The sequence below is a fragment of the Pleurodeles waltl genome, chromosome 11, assembly GCF_031143425.1.
Source record: "Pleurodeles waltl isolate 20211129_DDA chromosome 11, aPleWal1.hap1.20221129, whole genome shotgun sequence".
NCBI classification, from domain to species: domain Eukaryota; kingdom Metazoa; phylum Chordata; class Amphibia; order Caudata; family Salamandridae; genus Pleurodeles; species Pleurodeles waltl.
The window spans coordinates 738,676,109-738,690,738 of NC_090450.1; the positions used below are offsets into that span (position 1 = coordinate 738,676,109).

The 14,630-nt window shown below is 47.6% G+C and overlaps 1 protein-coding gene across 1 annotated transcript in view; it reads right to left on the bottom strand.

The window, feature by feature from the left end:
- The window catches only part of LOC138266081 (trichohyalin-like), a 475,778-nt gene that overhangs the window by 40,389 nt on the left and 420,759 nt on the right, over nucleotides 1-14,630 (bottom strand). The window contains exon 27 of the mRNA XM_069214443.1: nucleotides 13,783-13,998. Coding sequence (XP_069070544.1) covers nucleotides 13,783-13,998 — 216 coding nt within the window. The remainder of the gene's footprint in view (nucleotides 1-13,782; nucleotides 13,999-14,630) is intronic.

Here is a 14,630-nt window from a genome sequence, read left to right on the forward strand (position 1 = left end):
TGGAAGCATAGAGGGTGAAAAGACTGGAAGGGGAGGGAATAGCACTTCTGTATGATCTGCAAGACCCATTTGTCCGATGTTGTGGACTGCCAATGAGGGAGATGAAATTGAATCCTCCCATCAACTCGACACGTGTGGTCTTGCAGAATCACACTAGAAGGCTTTGGGCACTGTGGAGGAGGTGGGCTGGGTGGTGGACGACCTCTAGCCAGACCCTCTGGGTCTGAAGGTACAACAACCTTGTCCCCTCACAGGATGCTGACCTGACGGCAGACGGTGGCTGGTCACTGGGTGGCGGGGCACCATGTCCCTTCTAAAGCCTCGAAAAGGCCGAAATGCAGACTGTTGATGAAGGGTCGCTGAGAGGCCCAAAGACCTTGCTGTAGAGCGAGAATCCTTGAAACGCTCCTGTGCCAAGTCTGCCTTCTCACCAAAAAGACGAGACCCACTGAAGGGCGTGTCCATAAGGTTTGACTGGACATTCCCCGAAAAGCCAGATATATGAAGCCAGGCGTGGTGACGAAGAGCCACCGTTGATGAAATTGCTCTACCCAGCAAGTTAGTCATGTTGAAGCCACAATCAATTTTAAACTTGGCTGCATCTCTCCCATCTTTGACTGCTTGTGAGAGTGTCCCGTACGCCCTCCAGGACCTGAGGCAGCATCTGCGCCACTGTATCCCATAAAGTATGGGATAAACTGCCCAATAAGCATGAGGTGTTTACGGACCTCAATGCCAAGCTGGAGGAAGAAAACATCTTCTTCCCAAGTTGGTCCAGCCTCGTGGATTCCCTATACGGGGGAGTGGAAGGGAGGCACCATGGGAGGTGGAGACTTGGACCACCAAGCTCTCCGGGGTGGGATGTTGGGTGAGGAAGCTAGGATCATTTGGATCTGGGAGATGGCAACGGTTAACTGTCCTACTTACAGGATCCCCTTTGCTGGGTCTAGACCACGTCCCCAGAAGGACCTTAGTAAGGGCTTCATTAAAGGGTGACATTGATTCATATGTGGTAATCCCTGGCTGAAGCACCTCTGTTAGGAGGTTAGTCCTGACTGGCACCGTAGGCTGATCTAGGTCCAAGACCTCAGCGACCCTATGCATCACCATAGTATTGGATGCTCCCTCCTCCGTAGCCACAGTAGGAGGTGAGAGCATGCCGGGATTTGGAGAGATGTCAGTCCACTGGCTTCTCCTAACTCCTCATACCAGTCTATCTGCTCCAATCCATACTCAAGAGGGTCCTGAGACCCTTTCCATCCCTCACCAATGCCTGGTTGATCATAATAGGACTCAGGCAATGATCTGGCCCCTGATGGAGCCATTAGTATTGGAATCAGCATCGAACGATGCCGTTACGGCTCCAGATCATCAGGTATGAGGTTGGGTCTTGCACCACCGGTGGGTGCCAGTGACGTTGGGAGCATCGACGTTGGGAAGGCTGGAGGAGTCTGAGTGTGGGGATTTGCCATTGATCCGGATCCCATATCGGATCCAGGATTCCCCACCAGCAACAAGGCCAAAGCCACTGGCGTGGAACCTTATGGGGTCTCTGCCGACCCCACGGAGCCCAAAGGTGCACCAGCGGGGACAGCCCGCTCGAATATGAGACACATGGCCTCGTAAAACTCCTTGAAAGGGTGGGAGGCACGAAGTCGGTCCTGGCGTCGGCTCTGCGGAACCGTGCTCAGAACATAGACGTTTCAACTTCTCCTTGTCAGCCAATGGGGGAGGTGAAGTCGCAGTCCGCTTGGAGTTCTTCTTGTGCCTCTTCCCAAGTGCCTGGAGGATCTCGAGTGAGAAGAAGAGGACTTGGAGCTCCTGGAGCGGTTCCGCGACCTCCTCCTCGATCGAGACCATGACCTCCAAGGAGTTGCGCCGACTGACATTGACTGCCAGGCTGCCATGAGCTTCAGGGACTGCTCCCTCAAAGCTTTCAGAGCCTTGGCCAGGCGGTAGAAACATGACTTCAAGTTGTGGTCTTGGTCCAGACACCATTGACATACCTTATGGGGGTTGGTTACCGATATGGAGCAATGGCAGGCGTGACACTGCTTAAACATAGTCTTCCTAGATTACATCCTACACAGACTAAGCTAACCGGCACGGAAGAAAAAGAACCGACGTACGCGTGCCTCAGCGGTGCCTTTATAGGTGACGTCACAAATGGCTCCAATGATGCGGACGATGCCACGTGGATCTGAACGATGCCACCCAACGGTGCGCACAAGGGTACTGCTCAGTAAAAGTTCTGGATTCCAAGCTGACGCTGGGGAATTCTGAGGTAAGGAGCTAGAAGTCTCTATCAGATAAAGGAAAAATAAATATAGATATCTATAGAGGGAAGGTCCCAAAGTCACCCTGGTGGGGCCAAAATTATGAAAAACAAATTGTTTTGCCACAAATTGTTCCATGCACAGTTTTCTCATCAACAATTGTATTGCTATTGCTGTAGTAATAATATCAATGATGCCACAGAAGGTGTCATCAATGATATAATATGTGGAGTAATTAGCTGTGCATGGAGTAAATTCAGAACCTAACTATAAGTCCCTGTAACCTTTGTTTTTTTCAGTGAATTTCTATGGCTTTTTAAATGTAAAGTAATTTTACGAACTATACGGTAATCCAACCACTGCCACAGGGCCAATCCTTATAACCACCTAAACCCAGAACCTGTGGCCAACCCTAGTAACCACCCAACCTCTGTGCATGGCGGGGGTTGCCAAAGGGCCTCTCTATGTCAGTGGATCTCCGAGTAGGTGCTTGAGAGTATAAGTAGCTGTGTGAGTCTATGAGTGGGTCTGAGTGGGTGCATGAGTGTCTGAGTGGGTGTGTGATATGAGATAGGTGCATATATGACAGAATCAATTAGTGTATGAATGAGTTGTTGAATGTTTTTTTTAAATTTCTTTTTTGCAAATTCATTACAACTGATATTCCCGAATTCTTCGCACTGTTACACAGGGGGCAGCACTAAGCATTGTGACATAGTTGCTCTCTGAGTGGGTCTGTGGGTGGGTGCATGAGTGTTTCTATGAGTGAATGATTTAGTGTATAAATGAGTGATTTAAAAAAAACAAAAAACAATTTCACCAATATTCGCGAATTCTTTGTGATGTTAAACGGGGTGGGGGTGCACTGAGTATGTCAACATATTCGCGAATATCACAACCTGTGAAAAAAATGTTTTTAAGGTCATAATTTGAACCTCAAAAACACCTATATCACAGCCCTAGGGTCAGGATACCTCCACCCTGCACCCTTATTCCACTTTTCATTTTGTTTTTCAGTCCCGAGGACTATGTCCTGTTACCTAAAATGGCAGCTGCAATTTTCTAGTCAGGTTGCGGCCGGCCAATCACAGCATTCCTGTTAGCACACGCATTCATGAATTCACTACGATAATCACGAAAACATTGTGAATGATTTGCGGCCCTAGATATACAAATTTATTTCCCCTTTAGTATCTCAAAACCTACTGACTGGATTGACACCAAATATGCAAAAGCATGATCTGCATAATGAAACATACCTTTTTGCCAAATTTGGCGTAATTCCGTCCAGCGGTTCGGGCTGTAGTTGTGTTCAAAACTCCTATGGGAATTAACATGGGAAATGCATGTTTTAACACCCCCACCTTATTTTCCTCGGCCCCCGCATGAGGGATCACCTCGAAACTTTCCTTGCCCAACAAGAATCACTGGCACACTTTTTTTGGAAAGTTTTGTGAAGATTCGTCAAATGGAGCTAAAGATATAGGCAAGCCAAACAACGCTACCTACTGGCGACCACCAGTAGGATGGATGGATATATGTTACCCAGTGGCAGTCGCCACTGAGTAGTTATAGTTAGCACCCAGTTATCATAGGACAAGCATTTTTTCTTTCTTTGCTAATAACTTTGGTGCTGTTTGATGAATCTTCACTAACCTTTCCCAAAAAAGTTCAGACACCTCAGCTCCTTCTTGGAAAGTTTTAGGGTGGTCCATCAAAGGGAGGTGCCGAAAGACAAGGTGGGGGTGGGGCAGTCCAAAACAAAATTTCCCAAAGCAATTTTCCATTGGAAAATTGAACAGGGAGACCACAAAAAAGACTGAACCGAATAACACCAACTTTGGCAGAAATCTAGATCTTGGTGCAGAAACATGCGCTTTCTGATTCAGTGTAAATTTATTCAGTAGTGTTTGAGAAATAAGGTCGAAAAACTTTCAATATATGGACAGTTGGGAAGCTCATGAGAGTCCCTTGATCACACAGCTTTATAAAATGGAGCCATGTGATTGGTCGAGCTGGCTTTTCTTTTTCTCCATCAGCTGTCTCACACCCGCAAAGTCCAGGAGGAGCTCACCCTCTAATTGGTTATCCGAAACAGGAAGAAAAATGCTGCAGCTGCCATTTCAGTACATGAGGTTTAATATGTAATACGTTAAATAGGAACAAGGATGTAGGGGGACCCTGACATTGTGTGTGTGTGTGTGTGTGTGTGTGTGTGTGTGTGTGTGTGTGTGTGTGTGTGTGTGTGTATAGGAGGCACAGGGACCCCACCAAGGGTCAATTTAAAAAATAAACAAATGTTTGGGTTTCTGCGATCCCACGGGAGTCCCGCAGGAAGACGCAATGGCTCCTGCAAGAGTCTTGCGGAATTGCTAAAATGTATAAAAGAAAAAAATGGGGGGGCTGAGTCTCTGCAGTGGGTTGCCATGAACAGGCAGTAGGCCCTACAGCTGGGGGTTGAGAGGAGGCCTGGCCACAGGCCAGTCCATGCCCCCCTCTGCGTTCAGCCGAAGGAGGAATAGTCTTACACATAGTAATAAAATATTACTCTACATTAAAAAAAAAACATACAAATTCACTGAACAAATCCAAAGGCTAGAGTGGCATCATAGTTAGATGAAAATGTCATTGTAAACAAGACGTTTTAAACAAAAAAAGCCCTAAAATTCAACAGTTAGTTATTTCAATTAAGTATAACTTGCTCCCTCGCCATTCCCTGCTTACAACCTCAAATATTATAAAACTCATGACATGTCCAGAGACATCATTGATAACATTACTGACGACTATATGTACAAACACATATAATCTATAGAGAGAGAGAGATAGTAAGAATCTGGCTCTGTATATACTATATCAAAATGAGATATATTGTACATAGAGTCCAGGGGTTCCCCAGAGGCTTAACAGAGGCTAAAGTATATATATATATATATATATATATTAGAAATGGGGTTTTTGGTTGGCAGTCAGGTTACCCTCGGTCCAAGCAAGAACCCTCACTCTAGTCAGGATAAGTCACACACAATCCAAAATTAGCCTGTGCCTACCATCTGGTAGCTTGGCACGAGCAGTCAGGCTTAACTTAGAAGGCAATGTGTAAAGCATTTGTGCAATACATCATACAATACCATAATATAGCACCACAAAAATGCACCACACAGTGTTTAGAAAAATAAATAATATTTATCTGGGTATTTGCAGGTAAAAACGATCAAAGATGCAATATGAATTTGTAAAGATATCACTGAAAAGTGATATAAAGGGTCTTAAGTCTTTAAAAAGCAAACAAAGTCTCTTTCAAGCACAAAGTACCTGGTTTGGAGTGGAAAATCTCCGCAAAGGGCCGCAGAAGAAGAGATACGTGGAAAAATGGTGTGTGCGTCGATTTCTCCCCAGCACACACAGACTTGCGTCGTTATTTTTCACGCGGGGAAGCCGTGCGTAATTTTCCAGCGTGCGGACAGTCTCTTTCTATGGGTCGCGGGGATTACCAGATGTCCCGGGTATGTGCGTGGATTCTCCTGCTTGTTTTCCGGCTGCGCGTCGTTCCGCCGGGCTGTGCGTCGAAGTTTCGCTCTCACAGCAGGAGTCGCGTCGATTTCTCCACTGGAGGTCGGGCGGCGTTGTCCTTGCGAGGCCGTGCGTCGAAGTTCTGGTCGTCCCGAAGGGGTCACGTCGATCAGCGTCGGTGTGCGCCGTTTTTCTCGCCGCGGAAAAAACTGGAGAGCACTTTTACAGCCAGACAAGAGTTCAGCAAGGCAGCAGGCCAACAGCAAGGCAGCAATCCTTTGGAGAAAGCAGACAAGTGAGTCCTTTGAGCAGTCAGGCAGTTCTTCTTGGCAGGATGTAGTTTCTGGTTCAGGTTTCTTCTCCAGCAAGTGTCTGATGAGGTAGGGCAGAGGCCCTGTTTTATACTAAGTTGTGCCTTTGAAGTGGGGGGTGACTTCAAAGAGTGTCTAAGAAATGCACCAGGCCCCCTTTCAGTTCAGTCCTGTCTGCCAGGGTCCCAGTAGGGGGTGTGGCAGTCCTGTGTGTGAGGGCAGGCCCTCAACCCTCCCAGCCCAGGAAGACCCATTCAAAATGCAGATGTAGGCAAGTGAGGCTGAGTACCCTGTGTTTGGGGTGTGTCTGAGTGAATGCACAAGGAGCTGTCAACTAAACCTAGCCAGATGTGGATTGAAGGGCACAGAACGATTTAAGTGCAAAGAAATGCTCACTTTCTAAAAGTGGCATTTCTAGAATAGTAATATTAAATCCGACTTTACCAGTCAGCAGGATTCTGTATTACCATTCTGGCCATACTAAATATGACCTTCATGCTCCTTTCAGATCAGCAGCTGCTACTTCAACAATGTATGAGGGCAACCCCAATGTTAGCCTATGAAGGGAGCAGGCCTCACAGTAGTGTAAAAATGAATTTAGGAGTTTTACACTACCAGGACATATAACTACACAGGTACATGTCCTGCCTTTTACCCACACAGCACCCTGCTCTAGGGGTTACCTAGGGTGCACATTAGGGGTGACTTATATGTAGAAAAAGGGGAGTTCTAGGCTTGGCAAGTACTTTTAAATGCCAAGTCGAAGTGGCAGTGAAACTGCACACACACTCCTTGCAATGGCAGGCCTGAGACAAGGTTAAGGGGCTACTGAAGTGGGTGGCACAACCAATGCTGCAGGCCCACTAGCAGCATTTAATCTACAGGCCCTAGGCACATATAGTGCACTCCCCTAGGGACTTATAAGTAAATTAAATAGCCAATCATGGATAAACCAATCAATAGTACAAGTTACACAGAGAGCATATGCACTTTAGCACTGGTTAGCAGTGGTAAAGTGCCCAGAGGTCAAAAGCCAACAACAACAGGTCAGAAAAAATAGGAGGAAGGAGGCAAAAAGTTTGGGGCTGTCCCTGTCAAAAGGCCAGGTCAAACATGACCCCCCTACCAGCCTAAAGCAAGGGGAGAACAATCACTATCCTGATGTACTTCCCTGTTTGAGGCGTCCGAATAAGGACCCAGGCCCACAACAGCAGGGGCATGCTCCAGTTCTTCGCCTCCCTGACTCCAATTGGATCCCTCTGTCCATACTCTCAGGGCCCACTAAGCCAACCCATGGGGAAACTTTCTCCTTACCTGCGGATCCCATCTGTGCAGCACCTAACCTTACTTTGCTCACAGATGTATCCCAGGAGCAGGATAGTACCACCAGGACCAACACAGTGGTGTTGCCCACTCTACCCCCGGGGTGTGACACTTGTCCCCTCCCCAGGGATAACTCTGTCCACCCGGACAGCAAGCCACAGTGGTTACTGACAGCTGCCAGGGATGAGAGCCAGGCCCCAGGCCTCTCAAAGCTCTCCCACCACTGTGGCTGTGGAGAGTGGGGGGCGGTAGCCCCAGGTGCTGGGCACCCTTTAACCACTCTCCCTTCCACCAGGTCAGGGATGACAGCCTGAACCTGGTCCTCCCCTCTGGGGCTCTGTACACTCCCTCCTGGAGCGGTACCCCCAGAGTCCAACATGGTCAGGGTGCTTATAGAAGTCGCCCTGTACCATTCCTCCACCAATGCAGGGCTGTTAACCTGCAACTGGCCCTCCAACCTGGGGTCTGTACCTTCAGGTTGGACTAGGGCCTGGGGTGAGGCTTCCCTCCCCCTGCCCTCCCTTTTGGGGTCCAGCGCCCTCCAACTAGGAGTGACCTCCTCAGAAGACAACATGGTAGGGGCACTGTTATCAGTAGCCCCTCCCCCTCCAGGTCCAGGGGGACACCCTGAACCTGGCCTTCCAGCCCAGGGTCTGTACCCTCAGACTGGATCACTGCCTGGCAAACCAGGACTTTCTGGGGGGCACACCTACCCCCCACCAGGTCAGAGTTTAACCTCTGCATCTGACCATCCAAACCAGAGTCACCACCCTGAGGTTGAACAATTGCCTGGCACGCCAGGACTTCCTGGGGGGCACACCTACCCCCCACCAGGTCAGAGTTTAACCTCTGAACCTGGCCATCCAACCCAGAGTCAACACCCTGAGGTTGGACAATTGCCTGGCATGCCAGGACTTCCTGGGGGGCACACTCACCCCCCCACAAGGGACACACCGTCCCCAAGGGCCACACAAGAGTCTGGTGGGCGCAGGTCTCCTGACCTCGGCCCATCCGACAGTTTGGATCTCCCCCAAACCAGAAACGGTTTCACATGGGTCATTCCTGGGGGGGATCTGCTCTCAGAGCTAACCCCTGACTCTCCAGTCCTCCACTGGGGTCCGCAACCCCCTCTCAACCCTCTGTCTGGACTTCTGCACCCCCTCACTAGGAGTGGTACTGGCAGACACCAGAACTGTTGGGATGCTGGCTACAGTCACCCCCCTAAGTTCGTCTGACACTGCGGGGCTTCCCTCAACAGGTGGCCCTATGGTACAGGCTAGGCTCTGGGACCTACCTGGGACACTACAATCCTCTCCTACCTCACTTGGTTGGGAAACACCTAGACCACTCCCTTCAGGAGCACCCCCAAATGCCTCTTCAGACTCTCTGCTGCATGCGAGGTCCAGGTTGTCGGCTTGGACAAACCACAGGTTGGACAGGGAGTAAGGCCGCCTGCTGTTCGTAGCTACACCAGAGGTTGTGTTCTTCAAGTCTTAGGGGCTGCAGATGCAGTGGTCTTTTAGGTCTCGGATATCTTCATCCGGAGCTTTCGCGGTCAGGGGGGTTCTCGGGACTCCCTCTACAGGTGGCGTCGTGGAGGGGTGGAGAGGTCAACCCAGGCTGGGCACTTGCTCACAATCACCTGCCGACTCTCTCTAGCTGGTTGGGCTACCTGGTCACCGGCCAAATGCGTCAGGTGCAGGATGGTCAGGACTCACGGACCCGGGGAGGCTCTGGAGTCCCTTGGTTGTTGATTCTTTGTGGATAGGGACGCTGTCCTCTGGAGTTCTTGGTCCTCTGTGCTGCAGGGCAGTCCTCTGGAGCTTGGCAGAGGTTGCTGGTCCCACTGGATGCATTGCTTTCTTTGTGCAGGTTCTCTGAGCAGGAGACAGGCCGGTAGGGCTGGGGTAAAAGTAAGTTTGTATCATCCTTCTTCTCTGCAGGGGTTTCAGCTATGCAGTCCTTCTTCTTGTGAAGTCGTCAGGAATCTGGATTTAGGGGCATTTCAGGGGTCAAAGGGCAGAAGCCAATGGCTACTGTCCCTGAGAGTGGCTACACCCTCCTTGTGTCCACTCCCTTTGGGGAGGGGGACACAAACCTTAACCTAGTGGTCCCTGTCCTCCAAACCAAGATGCAGGATTCTGCAGGGAGGGGGTCACCTCAGCTCTGGACACCCTACGAGTGGTCCTGGCTGAGGTGGTCACTCTTCCCTGTTTTCCCTAATTTTAGTGCCAGACTTGCTGCCAAAGGTGGGGCTTTGCCCAGGGGATGGGCAACTCACTAGCTGGAGTGCCCTGGGGAACTGTAACCAGAGGCTTGAGCATTTGGGGCTCACCGCCAGGTGTTACAGTTCCTGCAGGGGGAGGTGAGAAATTAAGGTTCAAAAATATTTGTAAATCTGGGTGGCTGGGTTGAAGGGACTCCTGCAAGAAAGGCAGTTTAAAAACAGTATTTTGATTGGCCCAGGGAGCTTTTTTCCCCTTGGGCCATCTCACTTCCACGGGAGTCAGACTCCCACGGGAGGGAGTGCTGGAGTCCCGCAGGGTTGCAGCAAAAAAATATATATATATTGTGTCCGAGAGATAGATAGATAGATATATATATACACACACACAGATACATCCCCTTCCCAGACTATTCAGGGCCCCAGGGACCCCATTCCCTAAGGCAAAAATATATAAAGAAAAAAAAAAAAAAAAAAAGAAGAAGAAGAGGAGGCCGTGCAGGCTACTTCCAGAGCTCTAGAGACCCCTCGAGACCCCATACCTCAGGGCTAAATTATTAGGGAAGCAGGGCCATACAGCCCCCCTTACCTGAGACTTTAATGGCCCCAAGGGACCCAATTCCCTGGGCTTACTTACTGTGTCCCAAGAGCCAACCCCCAGGGCACAATAGTTTCCTTGGATGCACTAGCGCAGGCAGGGAAAATGTGTTCACTTCCCTATGGCGGGAGCATTTTTAAATCTCATGCCAAACAGGAGCAAACATTAAGTCTGCTCCCTTCAGGCTGGAGACTTAGAAATGCTCCTGCCAGCTGGGAGCAGAGTTGTGTTCGTTTTCCTTGGCTGCACTGATGCAGGCAGGGAAATAAAACAAATATTGCTTCTGCCGGGAAGGAGCATGCAAAAAGCAGCTGTGCCCTCCGGACTGAACAAGGCCAGCTCCTGTATCATGTGGGAAGCCATCTGGGCAGGCCACCTGCCACACTCCCCTTATAATATCATGTGGCACTGGGGGATGGGGTTCTTAGGGCCTAATATGGCTCATGGAAGGGGATACCTTGAGGACCCCCCTTTTTTTGGAAAAACAGACAGCCCCACGGCCAAAAGAAGCTCGGCGGGGGGAGAGGGGAGCTATCCCTTTTTTAAATATATTTGGCCCCGGGTTGGGTTCCAGGGGCCTATTAGGGTTCAGGAAGGGGTCTGCACCCCCCCCTCCTTAGATTTGGCCACAGGGATTGGGGTCTTCAGGGCCCAGGAGGGGGACCGCAAGCCACCCTTGTCAATTTTTATTATATTTGGCCCTGGAGGATGGGATCCCTGGGTGCTAATAAGGCTCGAGGAGGGTGACTGCACGCCCTCCTCCTCTTAGATTTTGGGCCAGGAGGTGGAGTCCCCAGGGCCCGAGAAGGTTTGGAGAGTTAGGCTGAACACCCCCTCCCCTATTTAATTATATTTGGCCCAGGTGGGTGGGGTTGCTGGGGCTTTTTAAGGCATGGGGAGGGGGGTGCCACACTGCCCCCCTCACCCTTTTCTTTTTGGAACTGGCTCCGGGAGATAGGGTCCCTGGGGCAAATTAAAATGGCTATTGGTTTTTTAAGGTGATGAATTTAATGGCAACCTCTTCAACGGAGTGCTGTACTCCTTTACAACCTACCAGATCCTCTGTTCTAAGATTACATTTTCCCCATGGGACTATGGGCCGGATTTAGAGTTTGGCGGATAAGGGTTACTCCATCATAAATGTGACGGATATCCAGACTGCAGTATTACGATCCTATTATATCCTATGGGCATCGTAATACGGCGGACTGGATATCTGTCACATTTGTACGGAGTAACCCATCCACCAAACTCTACATCAGGCTGCATGTGTTTTAAATGGGTATCAAAATGACGTACTCCAGCCAGCAGTTACAGACAGACGTGGTTGAATGTTAAGGAGTAGCATACCCTTTTTCTTAAGCCCCTCAGAGTTCCCTAATTCTGAGGCAGTCTTTGAAAAAGCGTTGGACACATCAGTTTGGAATTCACCACTACAACGAAAAACGATGGAATCCCTGAAATGTAAAAAATTGAGCTGTTTTTCTTTAATCATTAAATATTTCAAGTGAATGTATGGGCCACCTTTACCTCTAAATAGCAACTTCTTAGCTATGGTCTCACCAAGAGAAAAATCCTGACTTGGCTAGATGATATATTTTAATGTCTCAAATTCATTCAACAGCACCTGTTCCAATATCTCATTCTCAAGTAAATGATCAATATCCTTTCTCATCAGAGGGCATAAAAAGTAAACAACTTGTAACAAAGTGCTGAACACCCTTATGCAAATACTCTGAGAGAAAATTAAGGCATTAAACCTAGTAAACCCACCAAATAACTTGAAGCTGAGTAAGTGGATAAAAATTGATCATCCATTTTTTGTAAAAAAGAGGAATGAAAATAGCTGGCTTTTCCCAGTTGTCCTCATGAGGAATCTCAAAGGTTGCTGGAAGTGACAGAAATTGCCTTTCGTGTTTTGGTCATTGCAGCACCAAATTGCTAACCCCCTCAGGAACATCATCCTTCATAGTCACTAGTAGTTTCAACTCCAACCTACTGAAAGTGCCTTTCACCTACAGGAAGTACTAGTTAATAAAATGCTATTCTAAAGAACAATCACTGATGACGTGCCCAAGCCACTTATGTCTTGAAAGTGATACGGCCTCACAATCCATAAAGGCACTGGGCTGAGTAGACTTCTATTTTCGAACTAGTACAAACTGCAGTCACTAATATATGGTTCATGTATAGGGTCTGCTATCCCTTGTGTAACCTTCAATATTATTTTGTCCATATGATGTTGTATGGACTCTGGCTTCCTAGGTCCCCATAAGTGCCTTTCAGAGACTGCTGACACACTTGATGTTGCAATAATTAAACGCAGAGCCCTAAAATCAATAATGAGATCCATAGTTTAAGTGGTTGGTCCAATCAATAGACTTTGTGGCACCTTAATTCTATAAGAAGCCAGACGATATGGAAGATTAGATAAGAACTCCTCCAGGGCATTTACTGAATATCTGTTGAGATGGCAAAAGTGCATATGATGCGGCTGTGGATAAAATGAATATCAAACAAATAAATCAAATCATCACTCCAAAACATCATCCCAGGTCTCCCAGGTCTGTGCTGTTAAACATGCATATTAGGTGTTGAAGAAGCCACGTTTCTTTCTTTTTCATCAATATGTTAGATTCACAACTGTGAACTGTGCTGTCTGAGATGGATCTGCTCAATTTGAGGTACAAGCTGACTTCACCCAACACCATCCTACCCCTGTATGGTGCAAAGACCACAGTTTGGTCAGATGTTTATTTTTACATGTCTCCAGAACCTGCTGCTGCAGGACATTCTAGATTGTCACACTCCAGTTCCTTTCTAGGAAGGTGGGGGTTGCTTGGTTCTACGCGAGCAAACTTAATACTTAGATCTGGGCGTTATATTTTTTTTCTCTCTCAAGAATGCCAGTCTTTAAAGGGCAGACTATGACAAACTTCACAATCCCAGATGTCATAACAGACGTTTAAACACTTCATAAAGAGGTCAGTGGAGCACGTTTTACTATTACCTTCTGGTATCTCTTATAATATCTAAACCCCAGGAACCATTGCTAATCTGAAGGGCAAAAAGAATGCCAATTAAAAAATAATTTAAACTTGTGTGACCTCTAAAATTGCAAATGGCTATGCCCTTATAAAGGTGGCACCATAAAGGTAAATGAGGGATACGGGCACAGATGCATCTTTAAAGCTAGATTATGTAATTATGCCCAGTCAAAGACATGCGTGGCAGTAAACAACCAATGATATTATGTGGCCTTAATAGTGTAGAAACACACTGATAAATGTTCTGTTTGTCCCAGCCCGGGGCCAGAATATTCCAAATACAGAAAATATTAAAGGTAATAAAATTAATCAGAAACATAACTTTTTATTAAGTGGGATTGAAGTCCAGAAAGTGTCTGTTACAATACTATTATCAGCTATGGGGGAGGATGTTAGCAACTTTTCCTCTATGTCTATCTGCAGTCATTTTCTAATTTTCTAGAATCCACTGGAAGACATTCTTCTCAATTTCCTAAAGTACTACACTCACCTTTTCTCTGGACGAGTTCCTCAGATCTCCTCTAAGAGTGCTCAAGTCTTCCATGCTCCCACCATGACAAACCGTGTTCTCTGCCCGCAGCTCTTTCACCCGGCCCTGGAGCTGCCGAAGTACCTTGAGGGCCCCAAAGTCATGCTGCCCATGGACGGAGGCTGCATTCAGTGATGGCGAAGAGGCAGATCGTAGGTGGGAACTGTTGCTTCTTTCCTGCATTAGGAATAGGAGTGTCAATTACTGTTTTTTACATTTATAATCATACTTCACCTCTGACAGAATAATATGAAGTATAACGTCAAATGAAGTCATCCGTTAAAGTACAAAACACTATTTACCATTTAGAACATCAATATTGATCCTCACCATTTGGTCAATACCACTCCTCTGAATGATCTCTCACCATACAAATTGTGCTGATCTCATAACCAGCCAAATATTGCTCCAAATCAAATCTAAGGGTCTGATTTAGAACTTGACAGACAGTACTCCATCCGTTAGGGTGGTGGTGGGCATTATTTTTGAGGGACATTTAGAGATGACCCCTGGCCCAGTGAACATTTCTGTAATTTGAAAGGAACCTACCACATTGGCTCTTTTCAAGGAGCAAGACGGCTGGTGGACACTGCCGTTGGTTCTGATGGCCTTTCACCAAACTTAAAAACTTTTTTTTGTTTGCTTTTCCGAAACAAAATCCCAAGTGAGTTTCAGGAATACAAAAAATGAATGACCCTCACACTGTGGGAGTTTCACCCACGTGTGGGGTAAAAAATTTTTGTATTCCCTCACTGTCAGGACTTTCCTGGTCGTCTCATACAGGAAAAGTAAAACACATTTTACTGTCT